Raw genomic sequence first — 16,660 nt, forward strand, 5'->3', positions numbered from 1 at the left:
TATTTTTACATAGGGAATTCTTTTACCACGTAATTAATACCAAGATATTGTACTGCATAGATCAATTACGAGAGTAAAAACTTGTGACCTCCCACCACATCAATTGGTATTTGTCACAGATGTGACAATTTGTTTTATTGATTTAAAGACTAATAAGTTTGTAACTGTTTAATTTTCTGTGTCAACACTCAATAATATATACATATACATGAAGGATATGAAGCGGACGTCTGCACTCGGCTTAAAGTGCGGACGTCCGTCCGTTCTCCACCCTCCGGCGCCAGCGACGGCACGCCTCCACCCCAAAAGACTCCAGCAGCATCCCCGACCACTTTCCCTCCCCGGAGAGTCCATTCTTTTCCGGTTTTCCGGTGAGATCACCTAAAACTTCAAACAAAGTCGATCTCGCCGGAAACTGGAAAAAAGGGACTCGCCGGGGAAAGGAAGTGGTCGGGGATGCTGCTGGAGTCTTCGGGGGTGGAGGCGCACCGTCGCCGACGCCGGAGAATGGAGAACGGACGGACGTCCGCACTTTAAGCCGAGTGCGGACGTCCGCTCTACATCCTTTCTGCATACATACATACATACATACATATATATATATATATCATTATATCTTTGTATACATTCCGGCCACATATACGATATAGCTAGGGACATACATTCTACATGCATACACTAGCATATCACTAGCTTTTAGATTGAAAAGGGATGGTCATTTTGCAGCATTCTTCTTCTACCAATTTAGGATCATCCAATTTTTTCCGTTACAATATCGGGTACGGAAAGCTCAGAGTACATGTTTGATATTGCTTTCGCAAAGTGTGCCCTGGCTTGAGGCCTCTTGATCTGGAAAAGTATTTCATGTCACTACACTGATACTAGAAGTCTCATAGTATTCAATATCCAAAGTTCCAAACACAAGATTAAATTCTATATAACGGACAGAAGCTAGCTTACCTTAAAGGTTGGAGTAAGAAGGCCATTCTCTACTGTGAATGGTTCAGGAACTAAAGTTACAGCTTTTGCAAATTCAAAACCTCTCAACTGCAGTTGTCAATGAAGCATCAACAAAAGACGTCGCCTTGAACTTGAATTTCAAGTAACTAACTCATGAGATATATAGATTTTACCTGAGCCTCCTTTCCAATGGCATCCATGTCAGCCAAAACTACAGACCTTACTCTTGGATTATTGCACAATTGTCTGAGATCTTCGTACTGCATCAAATGCAATGTCGTTAAGTATGTAACAACGATTGATACTACATAAATTTCAGATGGCACAGACATTGATGCAAATTTACATAGATCAAGTAGATTAAGCATGTCAAGCAACGTAATAGAAAGTAATTAAGACCAGGGGGTACACAGAACCTAATCAACCTAGGATGGTTAAAAATAATTACCTTTATGCCTTCAGATGCAGCCCACTCTTTCAATACATCAGGATCCACTGCAACTATAGCTACTAGACAGGACTTAAAGCTATCACCTAAAGTAGTCCGATAAAATTAGCAAATAAGGCATAAATGGGAAGTATATATGGAAAGCAAAGAAAACTTTGGTCTTCTTACCATAAATAAAACACTGAGCAACAAATTGGCACTTGGCATAGACATTCTCTATCTTCTCCGGTGCTACATACTCACCCTGTGCCAACTTGAAGATATTCTTTTTCCTGTCAAAAGAGGTTGGAGAAAGGTGCTTAGATTGGAGTTTCTCTGATCTTCACTGATAACTTTGACTGGCAAGTATAGAACATCAGACAGTTTCCACTTTAGATTATATAAATTTCGTAATTTAAACTATAAATATTTGCAAGATCTCACCTATCAATAATCTTAAGCCTGCCTCCAGGTAACCACAAACCAATGTCTCCAGTATGCAGCCAACCTTCATCATCAAATACTTCTTTGCTGCCAATTAACTGGGCAGTCAGGTAGATTCAATACTAGTTCATTCTTTGTCTATGATAATAAAAGAGTAGATGCAAGTTAGGTACGTCTGCAGTTCGTCTTTGTAGTAGCCTTGGAAGACAATGGGACCGCGGACACAAATTTCCCCACGAGGATATGGCTGGTCGTCAGAGGTGTAATTCATTTCAGGGACATCGACTAGTTTTACTTCTGAAACAAAGAAATAGGAAAAGCTCGTGAGATAGCTAGGGTGACATAGAAGGATGTGGAATAGGACACTTCAAAACGAGAATTACGATGCTGTTTATGATTCCAATCGTCGTGGATCATGATCTACATTCAACTATTCAAGGGATTCCAATGTGCGTGCGCGCACAACTATTCAACTGTATTTGTATAAGCATGTCATCAACTCACCACAAGCTGCACTAGGGGAACCAACATGGCCACTTAAGGTGTCACCCTCATCCATCATGCATATGACAGAAGTAGTCTCTGTCATACCATATCCTTCAATTACTTGACAGCCAAAGCACCTGCATTTTGGTAACAAATGAAATGGAAATGACATTGGTCATTGTTAACAAAATGGAGCCATATTAAGTTTGCATAAGATAGCCAGCTTACACCCTAAGGAAGTCCATGACATCAGGAGACAAGGGTGAAGCACCAGATGACATAAAACGGACTCGTCCTCCAAGCTTTGCCTTGATTTTATTAAATACCAATCTGTCCCATATTGGTGATGATGTTGAACCTGAGTATTTGTGTAACATAGGAATCGTTAGAAACAGACATCAGTGTGCATTCTCACGAACTAGTTATTAGCGTATATATATACCACTCATTATGGATTGCTTCTTAGAATTGTAAGCAGCTCTGAAAAGTCTCTCCTTTAGAATCCCAGAAGTTTTAACAGCGTTGTTGATTCTACAATGACAAACTGAATCAGATGTTCAATGTTCAAAGGGACAGAACGAACAATATTCAAATTTACCATTAAGCAGTAGCTCTGATTACCCAGCATAGATTCGATTGTACACCCGTGGAACACTGCAAAATAGTGTTGGTCTTAATACAGCCAGGTCATCCATCAATTTCAGATTGTCCTGCAAATGATGAAAAGAGCCATACGTAGTATACTTGGACATGAAATAATAGAAAGATAATCAACTGTATGACATATCAAAATATATTGTAGCAGAACATGCTCTTAAGAATGTGGATCAACTTTCACAGAGAACTATAGATAGTTTAAGGATTTTGGTTTCCTTAAAGTTCCAATATCCAACTGTGTATTATTTTTTCTTCAGCAGACAAAGATTGTGATCAGTAGAAACCAGAGAATCACAAGTTCATCGATCTATTTCAGATGCAAATCACCTACTGCAATACTGTGGTTACAATTTGCAGTGCAAGATAAGTCAATCAATTAGATACTTGCAGAGACTGTAATACTATAACTCTTAGAAGTGTTACATACCCCCTGGTAGAAGCCACAAGCTCCACCAAAGTACAGTACGACAATTTGATTAGCTCGCTCGTATATATGTGCCAAAGGAAGATAGGATATGTAACTGTGAAAATCAAATGCATTTAAAACAGTATATAAACATTACAAGATTCAAGAAATCTGATATATAGTAAATTGATATATGGTACTCACATATCAGATGAACAGAATCGCAATGCACAACTGAATCCAGCACAACTTGATATTAAGTTTCCATGAGTCAACACAACACCCTTTTATTTAGAGGTAGGAAAGAAGCAAGTTTAGTCAAGTAACAGTGTAACACAGAATTTACTTCACTCTGTAGTAACACTGTAATACAGAATATGCTTTTGCAGCATGTCTTACTAGAACTCTACCTTTGGTGTTCCAGTTGTACCACTTGTATAACATATGGTCGCAACATCTTCAGAATTAGGAGGGCAAAAAGGCTGCAGGCAACTGCGGCCCTGTAATAAAATCATTTCAGGAGCACAAACATAAATTTTTCAATAAGAATTTACTAATTCTAGCCAAAGACAATATAACTTGTAAAGAAGAAAAATTGGAACTGAAATTGCATTTCAGATTAGATACTGGAAGCTACTGAATGGGGGTACAAATGTTTCAAGTATATCATGTACAACGCATGGTTGTAAGGTAAAGAGGGGGAATATAGCAGTATTGAGATGTGGCAGAAAGAAGGGAAAATACTACTCATGATCTATATGAATAGTATGAGTGTATCAAGTGATTGGGGGAGCATCAACAATACATTAGAAACAACTCAAACAAGGGACAATAAAAGTATTGGGATGACAGACAACAGAGAAATCCAAAAGGCCTGCGTTACAGTTTTACCAATGTAGCCATGTTCAACTTCTCGAAAAATGCCCAAGATTCTTAAATTCCATCTTATAATTCAAACATATATTAACACAAAAGATCAACGATTTTGAATATGGTTGAGAATCACAATGTTAGGTGATTAAGTCATTACAGGGATTCAATTATAGACATATTACTCAAATGGGAACCAACTGAAGCATTCTAATCAGACAATGAAGTTAAAAGACAGAAAAACTCTACCTGACTGACGAGCTCCATATATGACACGAGTTTCACTCCAGTTATAGATGGAAGGGAACGCAAGTGTTCATCTACCCCTCCCACTACCTAGATTCATGGAAAGAAGCAAGGTGAAAAGGATCAGAAAACTAGTTACATGGATCAGCTAGCTTTGTTTAAATCCATAAGAAGGTTTAAGAAGTAGATACCACTATAAGAGCTACAGATTGGATCTCGGAAAGTAAGCTCAGCAACTGCAAGTATATTAGATACAAACTAAATGTGAGAGTCATTAAGTTATATATACATATGATGAGAAGTAGAAACCGTATAGAAACACAGATAACCAGCAATCATGGTCCGGTTTCTAGCAACTTCTTATAAGTTACAAGTGAACATTAGTTTTCCAGCTATCAAATTTTCAACAACTAAAAATGCTATATGGCCAATAAAACCTACAGGGAATTGGTAAAGTAACACTTGCACCATGGTTTCTTTAAGGACATTCTTAGCTTTGAAGAAGTGAAATCATACTCACAGTGTTCATATTATCGGGAGAACAAAAAATTGCTTGTACATTGGCATGATTCACGACATACTTAACCGCATCAGGTCCTGCTCATAGACCAACAAACTTTTAAAGCAGGGTATCAACAAACTCGAAGCAACTGATTTGAGTAACCATACACATACCAAGAGTATCGTATAGAGGAACTGAGATAAAAGAATATGCTGAACAAGCATGATCCACAATCAACCACTCTGGTCTGTTTATGAAAAAGAGTCCCACACACGCTCCCTTTCCAAGGCAAAGATAACCTCATCAATTTTTGCACTTATATGTAGTCTATTAATATGTACGAAATTTACATCTCCTCAGTCCTCAATGGAATTTATTCGAGTAGAAGCTAAATATCAAAGCACAGAATACATATGTGTTTTGCAAGTTTATGAATGAGTAACTTAGAAATAAGAATCAAAATATGTCTCTAGGATTTACTCACCTTTTGTATCCCATTTAACCACAGGCCGGAACCTAATGCTTCCCGAACTGTTGCTGCTTCACCGTATGTCATCCATTTGTACCTTGGTTAATGTAAACACCAAAACTTATATGGAGAATCATCCAGATTTACAAATGACTCAAAACACAGAAAACACTAACTTACTCTCCAACAGTTCCATCACTCCGAATTCGTGTACCCAAATACTTGTGATCTTTAAAAGTCTCAGCCGAACGTCTGCATCCTCAAAATAATTTCCCAGTTCCCACCATCATTTTCATTTTACAATAATAACATGCACAAACTTTAATAACAAACAAGCACAGAAAATTCAGGTAAGAATCCTCACACAAAGTTATCGTGCAATGTGACAATATCCGGATGATCAGCAAACCGAGTTACAAGCTCGAAAGGGGAACGTACGGATCTGCAGCCAAACCTCAATCAGTAGTAACTAATAAGTTATATGAACACACACAACCTTAGCTTAGCTGTAATCGAATTATTCGTCACCTGTACACATTCCATTTTCCTGTTTGCAACTTCTCCGGGAGTACTACACTGTACCCCTTCCCTGCTCAACATGCAACTTACTAACTCAAAATCGTTGATATTTTGATACGTACTTGAGATCATGTTTAGAAAGTAAACAAATGTAATCAAATGTAAAGGTGTGATACCGTGAGCAAACTCGCCGGCGGCGAGGTTGTTCTGAAGGAGGGGTTGAGGATCGTCGGCCGTGGGAGGGAGGAGGTGGGATTGTACGGCGTGGAGGCGACGTAGAGCTGCATCCGATTCCATTTTTTCTTTTCCTTTTTGGTTTCAAAGTTTCTGGATCGGGAATATGATCGGATGAAGAATGAGTGGGAAAGTTGGTTGTGACTGTGATTAAAGGGAAAGGTGAGTCGAGTGTACAAGAAGTAATGATTATCTCCATGACTGCAGTAAAAGTTCAAGGTTATTATTGTACAGTAAAAAAGTAAATTAAAGGAAAATAATAGTCGGGTATATACCTCCTTCGGGGCCCGAGCAACATCCCTTCCGACGCTGACTGAAGTGCTAAACATTATGAAAAGTCATTAATGCCCTTTTATTTACGTTTTTAGGCGTATCGGCTGCGTATAACTTCGTTTATATGCGTTTTAGGCCATACCAGAGCGTACCCCGTGTTGTGTCTTGTAGGTTAAGAATTTATTACAGGAAACTGCCGGCAACGTCCGGGAACGTATCCATAAAATTGAGAGCAATATTGACTTTTCACGTCAAAGAAAAAAAAGGTATTGTTTCTGATGCGCGGTAAAATCAAAATGTAGTTATGGGAAAGCTTTAACAGCAGCAACCCTCCCGCCGTAAAAAACAAAGAGACACACCGCAATGGATAAAGGCCCATCCTTTGTCTCTTCTTCTTCATCTTGACAGCTACTGAGCTCTCTCTCAATTTCCACATTTCCGATTCTGAGCGAGCGAAAGCTCAAGTGTCGGTGGCGGCGTCTTAGGGTTTCATGGCGACGGCGATCGGGAAGACGAAGCTGCACTCGGGGTGGCTCGGAACCAGGGACAGAGATGTCACCGTCACCGGCGTCCAGCTCACCACCACTCACCCTCCCTCTCTGGGCCCCACCTCTCCTTGGGTTGAGGCCGTCGTTCCCGGAACGTAATCTCTCTCTCTCTCTCCATTTGATTCGAATTTCGAGTTTCGCTGATTCTGAGCTTGAATTTTGATTTTGAATTCGTTTGATTGAAATCGAAGTATAGGTTTGAAGTTGAAAGAGTGAATAGAATGTACTTGATATAACTAAAGAGAGTTGATCTTCGGATTATGATTCTAAGCTATAAAAATGCGTGGATTTTTGAATTTGTGTTTGAGATTACGCGAAGGTTTGGAGCCGAAATGAATTGTGTTAATGATTGAGTAGTGGATCAGAGATTGTGGATGTTTAAGTGATGAAAAGTCTACATTTTGAGTTGTGATCGGACTAATAAGTATGATGATTTTACATGACAGTGTTTTGGCAACCTTGGTGAAGAGCAAAGAATTGCCGGATCCGTTTTACGGATTGGAAAATGAGTCGATTATAGATATTGCTGATTCAGGGAGGCAGTGGTACACATTCTGGTACTTCACTACCTTTCAGTGTAAGCTGGTACGTGATTCCCTTTGAGCTTGTCTTGAAATGATTCCCCTGTGTAGTTTGATAGATTACTGCCGATGTTATTCTTTAGTTTCCTTCATATTGTGGTTTGGATAATGTTGTCTAAACACTTGGCCCTTTTACAGTTAGGTACTCAGCACCTGGATCTGAATTTCCGTGGAATCAATTACTACGCAGAGGTATATTTAAATGGGCACAAAAAGGACGTCCCGAGAGGGATGTTTCGAAGGCATTCTCTAGATGTCACTGACATAGTACGCAACGGTGAAAATTTGCTTGCTGTTGTTGTTTACCCCCCAGATCATCCTGGGAGTATTCCTCCTGAAGGTGGGCAAGGTGGTGATCATGAGGTACATCTCTAAATTCCCATAAAGCACATTGTTTATATATACATTCTACTACATTTTCAGTTACAAGTTTTTGCTTACCAATTTCTAGTTTTCAGAACTACCATGAAGTACTGGATCTTGCATGATGACTTTAAAAAAATAAAATTTATCCTATGTATGAAATGCAAATTAAGGTCATTAGTTTCAAATTTTAATTTCAGATTGGGAAAGATGTAGCTACACAATACGTGGAGGGTTGGGATTGGATGTGTCCTATAAGGTGATTATGTTTAACTAGTGTGATGACAGTGTTCATTTTGTATTTATGGTCATCTTCATTCTGATTCGAGAAATATGTTGGCATAATTAATATATGTCAGCTAAAATGAGACAAAAATCTATTAATTGATATCCTGGAGGAACTGCAACAGAATTGAGTTGTGATGCTAAAAAGATACCTCCATCAAAATCTTCGGATATTTTATACTCACATTATCAGGGAAAAAAAATATTCATCTGATCAACTTGTGTTACGTTACAGGGATAGAAACACCGGCATATGGGATGAAGTGTCAATTTATGTAACAGGGGTGAGTTTTATTTTACAACGTTTCTGTTGGTATCACTGGGTGGTGTTTCTTTGTTGTATATCACCATTTCTTCTTGTTGTGTATGGTAATAAAATTATCTCATGGGGTTGATCATTGGTTTGTATTGAGTTTCATTGAGAGGCTACACTGATCTCTTTGTACTAACAAATTACAAGGAGTATCCATATGTGCTATTCTGCAGAATCACCTTACTCTCTGTCTCCAAAAGGAGAAGCATTCATCATGACATTTATTAAGATATCTTACAACTTCACGTTAAACATCACAGTTCTAAACTTGATCTTGGTTTTTTATTTGATTTTTTTATATTTCTTTTGTCAGACATGCTAGTTTCAGTGTTAATAGAATTAACTATAATAAGTTCGCATTTTGATTACTTACTATTTTCTGCAGCCAGTGAAAATAATAGATCCCCACTTGGTTTCAACATTTTATGATAATTACAAGAGGGCGTATTTGCATGCAACAACTGAGTTGGAAAATAGAAGTACCTCGGTTGCTGAGTGTTCTTTGAATATCCAAGTTACAACAGAACTTGAAGGAAACATTTGTTTAGTAGAGCATCTTCAAACTCAGCATCTGTCAATCCCTGCTGGATCGCGGGTGCAATATACATTTCCTGAGGTCTGTGACAGTTTTGTGTTTTACTACTTTGATAGAACATAGTACTTTATAGAAGCCAGGAGCATCTCTTTGATATCCCATTCACTGCATTTATTACTGTTTTTTTATTTCAATACTTGTGTTACTGCTAAAGAGTATAATGTGGCAGCTCTTCTTCTACAAGCCAAATTTATGGTGGCCAAATGGTATGGGAAAGCAATCCTTGTACAATGTTGTTATCACTGTTGATGTAAAAGGATATGGAGAGTCTGATTTGTATAGCCAATTATTTGGATTCCGCAAAATTGAGAGCCATATTGATAATGCCACCGGTGGAAGGTAGATACTTATTGTTTATGTGTAAAACTACGCATGTGCATGATATTTATTGTTTATGTTTTGTTTTTGAGCTATTTTCGATGAGTTGTGTGACCTGTACATTCTGCTCCTCAGGTTGTTCAAGGTCAACGGTCAACCTATTTTTATTCGTGGTGGTAATTGGATATTGTCAGATGGCCTCCTACGACTTTCAGAAAAGCGTTACAAAACAGACATCAAGTTTCATTCAGATATGAATTTTAACATGATACGTTGTTGGGGTGGTGGGCTGGCTGAGAGGCCAGAATTTTATTACTACTGTGATATTTATGGCCTGCTGGTAAGCTATGCTTATCTCATTCTCTATCTGCTCTTGCTTTCAGTGTACATATCTAGGTTAAAGCGGGGAAGGAGACTAAGAAGAATTGTTACTTTGTTAGGTTTTGGTTCTCTCAATTTGAATGCACTGGGTTTAAAGATCTATGGGCCACGGAATTAGTTGGGTGAATCTGATGCATACTGCTTCTTGTTCAATTTGTAGGTCTGGCAAGAATTTTGGATTACTGGAGATGTCGATGGACGAGGTGTCCCGGTATCAAATCCAAATGGTCCACTGGACCATGATCTTTTCATGCTATGTGCAAGAGATACTGTCAAGCTTCTAAGGAACCATCCAAGTCTTGCTCTTTGGGTGGGAGGAAATGAACAAGTCCCACCAGATGACATCAACAAAGCTTTGAAACAGGACCTCAGGCTCCATCCGCATTTTGAAAAGTCAATAAATGGTAGTGGTATTTCTGAAAATTTGAAGTCAGTGGATCCAAGCCAATATCTTGATGGTACACGCATTTACATAAAAGGATCCATGTGGGATGGGTTTGCAAATGGAAAGGGGGACTTCACTGATGGCCCTTATGAAATCCAAAATCCTGAAGACTTCTTTAAGGATGACTTTTACAAATATGGGTTCAATCCTGAGGTTGGTTCAGTAGGTATGCCTGTTGCAGCTACCATCAGAGCCACAATGCCTCCAGAAGGATGGCAGATCCCGTTGTTTAAAAAAGCTTCCAATGATTATGAAGAAGCTCCAAACCCTATCTGGGAATACCATAAATACATACCTTACTCAAAACCAGGCAAGGTTCGTGACCAGATTTCACTATATGGGTTTCCGAAGGATCTTGATGACTTTTGCTTACAGGTAACAGGATCTTTTATTATTCAGGTTACATTTTGGATGATGGACACTATCTCTGTTTTGACTATTTGACATGCATGTACTCATCTCAGGCTCAGCTTGCTAACTATATTCAGTATAGAGCTCTACTGGAGGGTTGGACTTCCCGTATGTGGAGTAAATACACCGGTGTTTTGATTTGGAAAACTCAGAATCCCTGGACAGGTCTTAGAGGTCAATTTTACGATCATCTTCTTGACCAAACAGCAGGTTTCTATGGCTGTCGCTGTGCTGCAGAACCATTACATGTCCAACTTAACTTGGCTACTTATTTTATAGAGGTAAGCTCTAGAGTCGCAACACAATCGTAACAATACTAATCAGTGCGTGCAACTATGCAAGTGTGCTCCAGTTCTTTTCAACGTATCGAAGGGCTTTCAGTGAAAGCAGGAAAATTTTCATTTTAAAGAAAAAGAAACAAAAAATTGCCCAGAAACATAGATCACCTTTAAGTGGAAACTCTTTTTATCTTTTACTACTATTACTCTAGCATAAGAACATGGTTTGAGATTTAATGTTTTGTTTCCTTCCTGGACTTAAACAGGTTGTAAATACTACATCAGAGGAATTATCAGACGTTGCTATTGAAGTATCAGTGTGGGATCTGGATGGAGCATGCCCATACTACAAAGTTCATGAAAATCTGTCAATGCTGCCAAAAAGAACAGTACCGATTACTGAGATGAAATATCCAAAATCAAGAAACCCAAAGCCTGTGTACTTTCTTCTTCTCAAACTGTATCACAAGTCAAATTTTCGCATTATCTCCAGGAACTTTTACTGGTTGCATCTTTCTGGTGGGGATTACAAGCTGTTAGAACCATACCGAAAGAAAAGAGTTCCACTGAAGATTTTATCTGAGGTCTTCATCAAAGGAACCACCTACGAAATGCACATGAAAGTGAAAAACACATCTGCAAAACCACAGCCTAAAACTTTAACCTATCAGAACCATTTCACCCCAAAACTTGGTGATGGTGATTTTGATGTCCACTCGGTGGAGCCTAAACCTGATGGAGCAGACGAAAAACATGGAGTTGGTTTTCTACAGAACATATACAGACATTTTACAAAGGAAACTGATGGTTTGAGGGTCGCTGAAATTAATGGCTCTGATGTTGGTGTTGCTTTCTTCCTTCATTTTTCTGTTCATGGAGTAAAGAAGGACCATAAGGAAGGAGAAGACACAAGAATTCTTCCTGTTCATTACACGGACAACTACTTCTCGCTGGTGCCAGGCGAGTCTATGCCCGTCAAGATCACTTTTGAGGTACCTCCTGGTGTGACCCCCCGAGTTAGTCTTCAAGGATGGAATTATCATGGTGCTCATAGAGTCCGTTGAGGTGGTTTAGAAATTGTCATCTTGACTTTGCTGCTTTTAGCACTTGAGCCATACACACAAATTATCATTAGTCGTGTTCTATTCACTTGTACTGGAAAGTCACAGCAACCTCTTCTGTCATATGGATTGTCGGACTAAAATGCAGAAATAAATTGAGACGTGTTCTCTTCTGAGGTTTACACTTTCCACAGTGATGCTTCAAGGGAAAACCGATTCAGGAGTATATAATTGATTTGGTTTGTGAAAAATAAGAACATGAGGATTTAGCCAAAATAAACGTGAGCTATAGCATACAGATTTTCTTCTAGTTAGTCCTAAACCTTCTTTGATATCTTTCACTTCTCAAAGATGCATGGATCAAGCTTTTCATATCTTAAACTCATTTGTCAATTGCTTCAGTGCGTTATGTAAACTCTTCATTTTCAAAATGCAGTCATACTCTCAAGTCAAGTCGCATCTTACCTCACCTATAATCAGAACAGAAAAGAACCAGATATTATGCTATGATTCAAGACTCATTACTCTTTGTAATACAATTATCGTTACCTTGAATTTCACATGAGATATCAAAAGAAATAGTGTTTCTCGTATAAAAAAAACAAGCAAGTGAATGCGTCCAGTTTCATCTGCGTTCTTTTCTCAAGTATTTGCTCGATTCAACTTTCCTCCGTTTTCGTATGAATACACACACTTAACTGGAAAATTAACAAACCCAATAAAGAGAATGTTTAACAAATCAAACTACAATTGATTCAGGTTTCACAAGATCCGAATCAATGCAAGTAATTCTAAGGACTAAAATATCGGGCATCGAGGAGATATCAATAGTCCGAAAAATGAAAATTTCAATGGAGATATAATGTTTCGACCATTTAAAACAAAAAGCCGGTCAAAGTTAGAGAAAAGACACCTCAAAATATCTTAAACAGAGAGCCATATATAAGCTGGGCCCATTCGTCACACTCACACTTTCCTTTACTAAACTGAGAGAGACCACTATGACTATTTTCCGACGCATTTTACTCCGATCAGCTCCGACACGGCGGCCACTTCCCGCCATCCCCCAAACCCTAAACCCTCCCCCACGTGCTTGCTCACGTGACGTCCCAAACCCCCGCCTTCTCTGCCACCGTAAGCTCCCTCCTTTCCTTTTCCGGCAATCCTTTCTTTCACTTCAATTTCCAGATTTTATGATCAATTCGAACTACAAGAACAACTTTGATTCATTTGATGCTTGTAATTTGATGCAATGTGGTAGCTTTCTGTGCTTGTTGATGTGTTTGTGATCAGGTTTTTGTGTTTTTAGTGTTGTGAAGCAATTAGGGTTTAGATGTTTATGGCTTTGATTGATGAAAATGCAGGGTCTTTTGAGCATTACAATGCGTCTGAAATTGAGGTGGTGAAGTTTGTGCCAGGCCGGGGCGGTGCTGGCCGGCGGTGTCTTGTGTATCCGGCTGTTTTGGCTGGTTTGATTGGGCTTCGAGGTTTGGAGGTGGCTTATGCAGATGCTGAGGAGGTACATTTCACATTATTTGGGAGGTTTTTGTGGATTTCCGATCGGTGATATGTTACACCTGCATTGTGGAACTTATGTATTCGGCTGTTGTTTCTGGTAACTCTGCAGGGCGCTTCCAAGCAAGGTCTGCCGGCTGATGCCAATAATATGGAGGAAGCTGCCAAGAAGCAAAGACAGGAAATTGAAGACTTGCTCAAGCGTAAAGGGATTCGAGGTGGTTCTATTCCCAACTTTACTGTTTCTGTCAAGGGGCAGAAGGTTAGTTGAATGCTATAGCCTTACGTTTCTGTTGGTCTGTAACTTTGGTTCAAATGGATTAGTTAGCAATGCTCTCTCCAGGAAACTACTTAGTAAATGGCCAAGATAAAATATTTCGTATAAGGAAATTCATGCTTCTGAGAAGAGGGTGCAGTTAGGCGATTTGACAATTTGAGGACATTACAATGTGATTTTGATTGTTCCATAAACTTAAAAAGAGACATCATTAACATGAGTAGATAAAAGTCGTAACTGTTCTTATTCAGGCTTGTCATCACTCTTACTTGGTTTCTAAATTTGATGTGTTAACCTGTGACGAGTGCCTAATCATCTCGTATAGTGTATACTGAGTTTTAGAGGGTTAACTGTCTGCTGAGCTATATTATTATTGTTTATATGCAGCTTTTTCTTGTATGAGAATCTGTGTAGCTCTTTCCTAGTATGAACACTAATGAGCTTTACATGGGGTATAGGTAACAATCAAGTTCCAAATTCCTCCTACATGTGAAGCTTCACAATTGATTGCCAATATTGTTTCTAATCTTGGCTTAAAAGTTGAAGAGCATGGTGGTGGTTCAGATGTATCATTACGCGCTTGGGATAGGTACTGCTAGACCATTATTTTCTTAGTGTCCTAGTCAAATTTACCTGTATAATTTGGCTTGCACTTTTTCAAGCCTTTTGGCTTTATCTCAGCATTATGTAAGATGAGCTAAGCAGTGTTATCTATATCGTGACTATCGTCTGAACAATGTCAGTGGAGTTGCTTGGCAACTAATGCTTATGCACCCAGAGAAACAGAAGGAAACTGAAGGTGATCAAGGGGAATCAAAAGATGTGAATAAACATGATCGAGATCTGCACATCCTCATTTTCCGTTCAGTCATTACCTCAACAGAAAAAACTGTGAGTCTTAGCTTTTGCAGTTTATGGAAGTATTCTCTTTGAGACCTTTGGTTTTACCTTCTGCTGCTTCAATATTCCAAAAGTAAAGAAGCTGTAGCTATGGGGTTTTCATATCAGTCAACATACATTATTGCAGGAAATTGAATTTATGAAGCAGGGTGGCTTGAGTCCCAACGAGCTCAATGCCCTGGTATCCGCTTTACAATTAGCTGGGGAAAAAATAGGAAAGTCTACCACAGAACGAAGAGGGAGGGAAGATAGCACACAATCTTCATCCATAGAGAAATTAATAACCAGTCTTGAGTCCATGGGAGTGAGAGTTTATGGAGTTCATGAACCCAATGAGAGTTCTGCAAGCAAAGCTGTTTCATGGGATAATCTTGCTGGATATGATCTGCAAAAGCGGTAAGTGAAGATAATAGAAAAATATATGAAGTCTTTAAATTATATTTAAATGTGAAATCTTGACTCTTGCTAAGTAGTTCTTTTTGACTGGGATGTTATGATCTCTGGAAAACAGTAACAGACATGCAATTTTCTGGTTGTAAACAATGACTTTCTCGGGAGTTAGGCAACTTTGAACATATCTGCTTCTAAGGTTTGTGTCCTTGAAAAGAAGTATGTCAATTCACCAATCGCCACCTGAGGTTACATATCTGATATTGAGTATGAGAGTAATGTTGTTTCTTTGTACATGAATTTCAATTGCCTTTGTTATCTGGCAATAATATTCATCTTTGATTGAGTTTTATTTATATCACTGATTTATATGTGGTGATATGCAATATATAGGGATCACTCATTGAATATATTAAAATGAGTTCATTTCTTACCTACTTTCTGTCAAGAAATCGCAATTGCTTTTGTTTTAGTGTACTCATCGGGGTGCATGACTGCTTAAGAATACCAAATTACCTATATTGAATTGCCACTGCTCATTTTGTAGACAGATAGAAGACACGATACTTTTGGCTTTGCTAAGTCCTGAAACATATGATGATATTGCCCGCGGAACTCGTCGCAAATTTGAGTCAAATAGACCTCGAGCTGTACTCTTCGAAGGCCCACCAGGTGCAGCCAATTGATTCAATGTATTTGAGATGCTTCCTTTTCTCAACTGAGTTACTGATGTAGAGGATTTGTGTTAGAAGCTATCACATAGTGTGTTAGAAGCTAGTGTGTTAGCTGTTAACTTCTTTTACACTTCTCCTGTCCCATACTTCTTCTGATTAGATTTGAGGTTGTCCCTTTAATTAAGGGACATCACCTTACTCCTTCTCTACAGTGGTGTATCTTCCCTAGGATTTTAGTTCACATGGTGATTAGATTAAGAGCTTGATCTGTTGGACTATAGCTTGGGTTCTTACCTCTATATATAGGCTGTATCTTGTACAAGTTTTCTTAAGATTAATACATATCTTTCTTATATTCAAATTCAATAATTTGTGTATTTCTGATTCTTGTTTGTCATTTTGTTAAGAGCATGAAATGATTCATTAGTGTCAAGAAACATGTAGTTCTTTTTGGTGCTCTAAACTATATGTGAGCAGATATTTCACAAGAGTATATATATTTAGTACTATGGTTATAGGGAAGAGAAGAGACCCCTTAATTATTTTGTATTTATTTTAGTATTGGTCCTTTATTTAAGATGAACAGATAAATTTATCATCAAAAGTTAGGTTTGATGAACAATATGTTTTCCTTTTTTTATTTTTTATTTTTATATGTAAGTATGATTTTTGCCCCACTTTTGTACTTGCTTTAGCTTTGTTATCTGTCATACTTAGAACGTTTGTTAAATTTTCAGGTACAGGGAAAACTTCCTTTGCTCGTGTCATTGCTAATCAAGCGGTGAGCTGCTAAGCATTTCCTTCTTCTTTCTTTTTTTTTTTTNTTTTTTGT

The 16,660-nt window shown here is 38.4% G+C and overlaps 3 protein-coding genes across 3 annotated transcripts in view; 2 read left to right on the forward strand and 1 right to left on the reverse strand.

Annotated features, from left to right (window-relative positions):
* Nucleotides 1-750: 750 nt before the first annotated feature.
* On the reverse strand, nucleotides 751-6,368 carry LOC101294580 (long chain acyl-CoA synthetase 7, peroxisomal-like). The gene is made up of 23 exons (XM_004304944.1): nucleotides 6,163-6,368; nucleotides 5,996-6,056; nucleotides 5,832-5,909; nucleotides 5,648-5,719; nucleotides 5,483-5,564; nucleotides 5,172-5,277; nucleotides 5,017-5,093; nucleotides 4,688-4,732; nucleotides 4,500-4,586; nucleotides 3,791-3,880; nucleotides 3,585-3,664; nucleotides 3,402-3,495; nucleotides 2,939-3,027; nucleotides 2,760-2,848; nucleotides 2,546-2,675; nucleotides 2,336-2,454; nucleotides 2,005-2,128; nucleotides 1,832-1,918; nucleotides 1,577-1,680; nucleotides 1,409-1,494; nucleotides 1,134-1,220; nucleotides 961-1,047; nucleotides 751-849 (listed from the first exon to the last, which is right to left on the reverse strand). Exons 1-23 carry the CDS (start codon nucleotides 6,281-6,283, stop codon nucleotides 751-753), a joined length of 2,094 nt encoding a protein of 697 aa, XP_004304992.1. The 5' UTR covers nucleotides 6,284-6,368.
* A 555-nt stretch (nucleotides 6,369-6,923) lies between these two features.
* LOC101296018 (mannosylglycoprotein endo-beta-mannosidase-like) lies at nucleotides 6,924-12,420 on the forward strand. Its single transcript, XM_004302379.1, has 11 exons — nucleotides 6,924-7,136; nucleotides 7,488-7,626; nucleotides 7,761-7,985; nucleotides 8,186-8,244; nucleotides 8,506-8,554; nucleotides 8,969-9,199; nucleotides 9,348-9,517; nucleotides 9,632-9,836; nucleotides 10,038-10,697; nucleotides 10,787-11,014; nucleotides 11,278-12,420. Exons 1-11 carry the CDS (start codon nucleotides 6,985-6,987, stop codon nucleotides 12,073-12,075), a joined length of 2,916 nt encoding a protein of 971 aa, XP_004302427.1. The 5' UTR covers nucleotides 6,924-6,984; the 3' UTR covers nucleotides 12,076-12,420.
* Nucleotides 12,421-13,073: 653 nt separating this feature from the next.
* The window catches only part of LOC101294870 (probable 26S protease regulatory subunit 10B-like), a 5,780-nt gene continuing 2,193 nt past the window's right edge, over nucleotides 13,074-16,660 (forward strand). The window contains exons 1-8 of the mRNA XM_004304945.1: nucleotides 13,074-13,206; nucleotides 13,437-13,591; nucleotides 13,700-13,849; nucleotides 14,323-14,453; nucleotides 14,608-14,755; nucleotides 14,892-15,160; nucleotides 15,702-15,826; nucleotides 16,566-16,609. Coding sequence (XP_004304993.1) covers nucleotides 13,074-13,206; nucleotides 13,437-13,591; nucleotides 13,700-13,849; nucleotides 14,323-14,453; nucleotides 14,608-14,755; nucleotides 14,892-15,160; nucleotides 15,702-15,826; nucleotides 16,566-16,609 — 1,155 coding nt within the window. The remainder of the gene's footprint in view (nucleotides 13,207-13,436; nucleotides 13,592-13,699; nucleotides 13,850-14,322; nucleotides 14,454-14,607; nucleotides 14,756-14,891; nucleotides 15,161-15,701; nucleotides 15,827-16,565; nucleotides 16,610-16,660) is intronic.

Source organism: Fragaria vesca, linkage group LG6, assembly GCF_000184155.1.
Source record: "Fragaria vesca subsp. vesca linkage group LG6, FraVesHawaii_1.0, whole genome shotgun sequence".
Taxonomy (NCBI): domain Eukaryota; kingdom Viridiplantae; phylum Streptophyta; class Magnoliopsida; order Rosales; family Rosaceae; genus Fragaria; species Fragaria vesca.

Bases quoted from the DNA above. Each gene is read 5' to 3' on its own strand.
- LOC101294580 (XM_004304944.1), bottom strand. From the start codon at position 6,283: ATGGAATCGGATGCAGCTCTACGTCGCCTCCACGCCGTACAATCCCAC. The intron at 5,910-5,995 runs GTGACGAATAAT...GTTTGGCTGCAG, and splicing joins GGAAAATGGAATGTGTACAG to ATCCGTACGTTCCCCTTTCG. The intron at 3,881-4,499 runs GTAGAGTTTTTC...ATTTTATTACAG, and splicing joins ATATGGAGCTCGTCAGTCAG to GGCCGCAGTTGCCTGCAGCC.
- LOC101296018 (XM_004302379.1), top strand. From the start codon at position 6,985: ATGGCGACGGCGATCGGGAAGACGAAGCTGCACTCGGGGTGGCTCGGA. The intron at 7,137-7,487 runs GTAATCTCTCTC...TTTACATGACAG, and splicing joins GAGGCCGTCGTTCCCGGAAC to TGTTTTGGCAACCTTGGTGA. The intron at 8,555-8,968 runs GTGAGTTTTATT...TATTTTCTGCAG, and splicing joins TGTCAATTTATGTAACAGGG to CCAGTGAAAATAATAGATCC.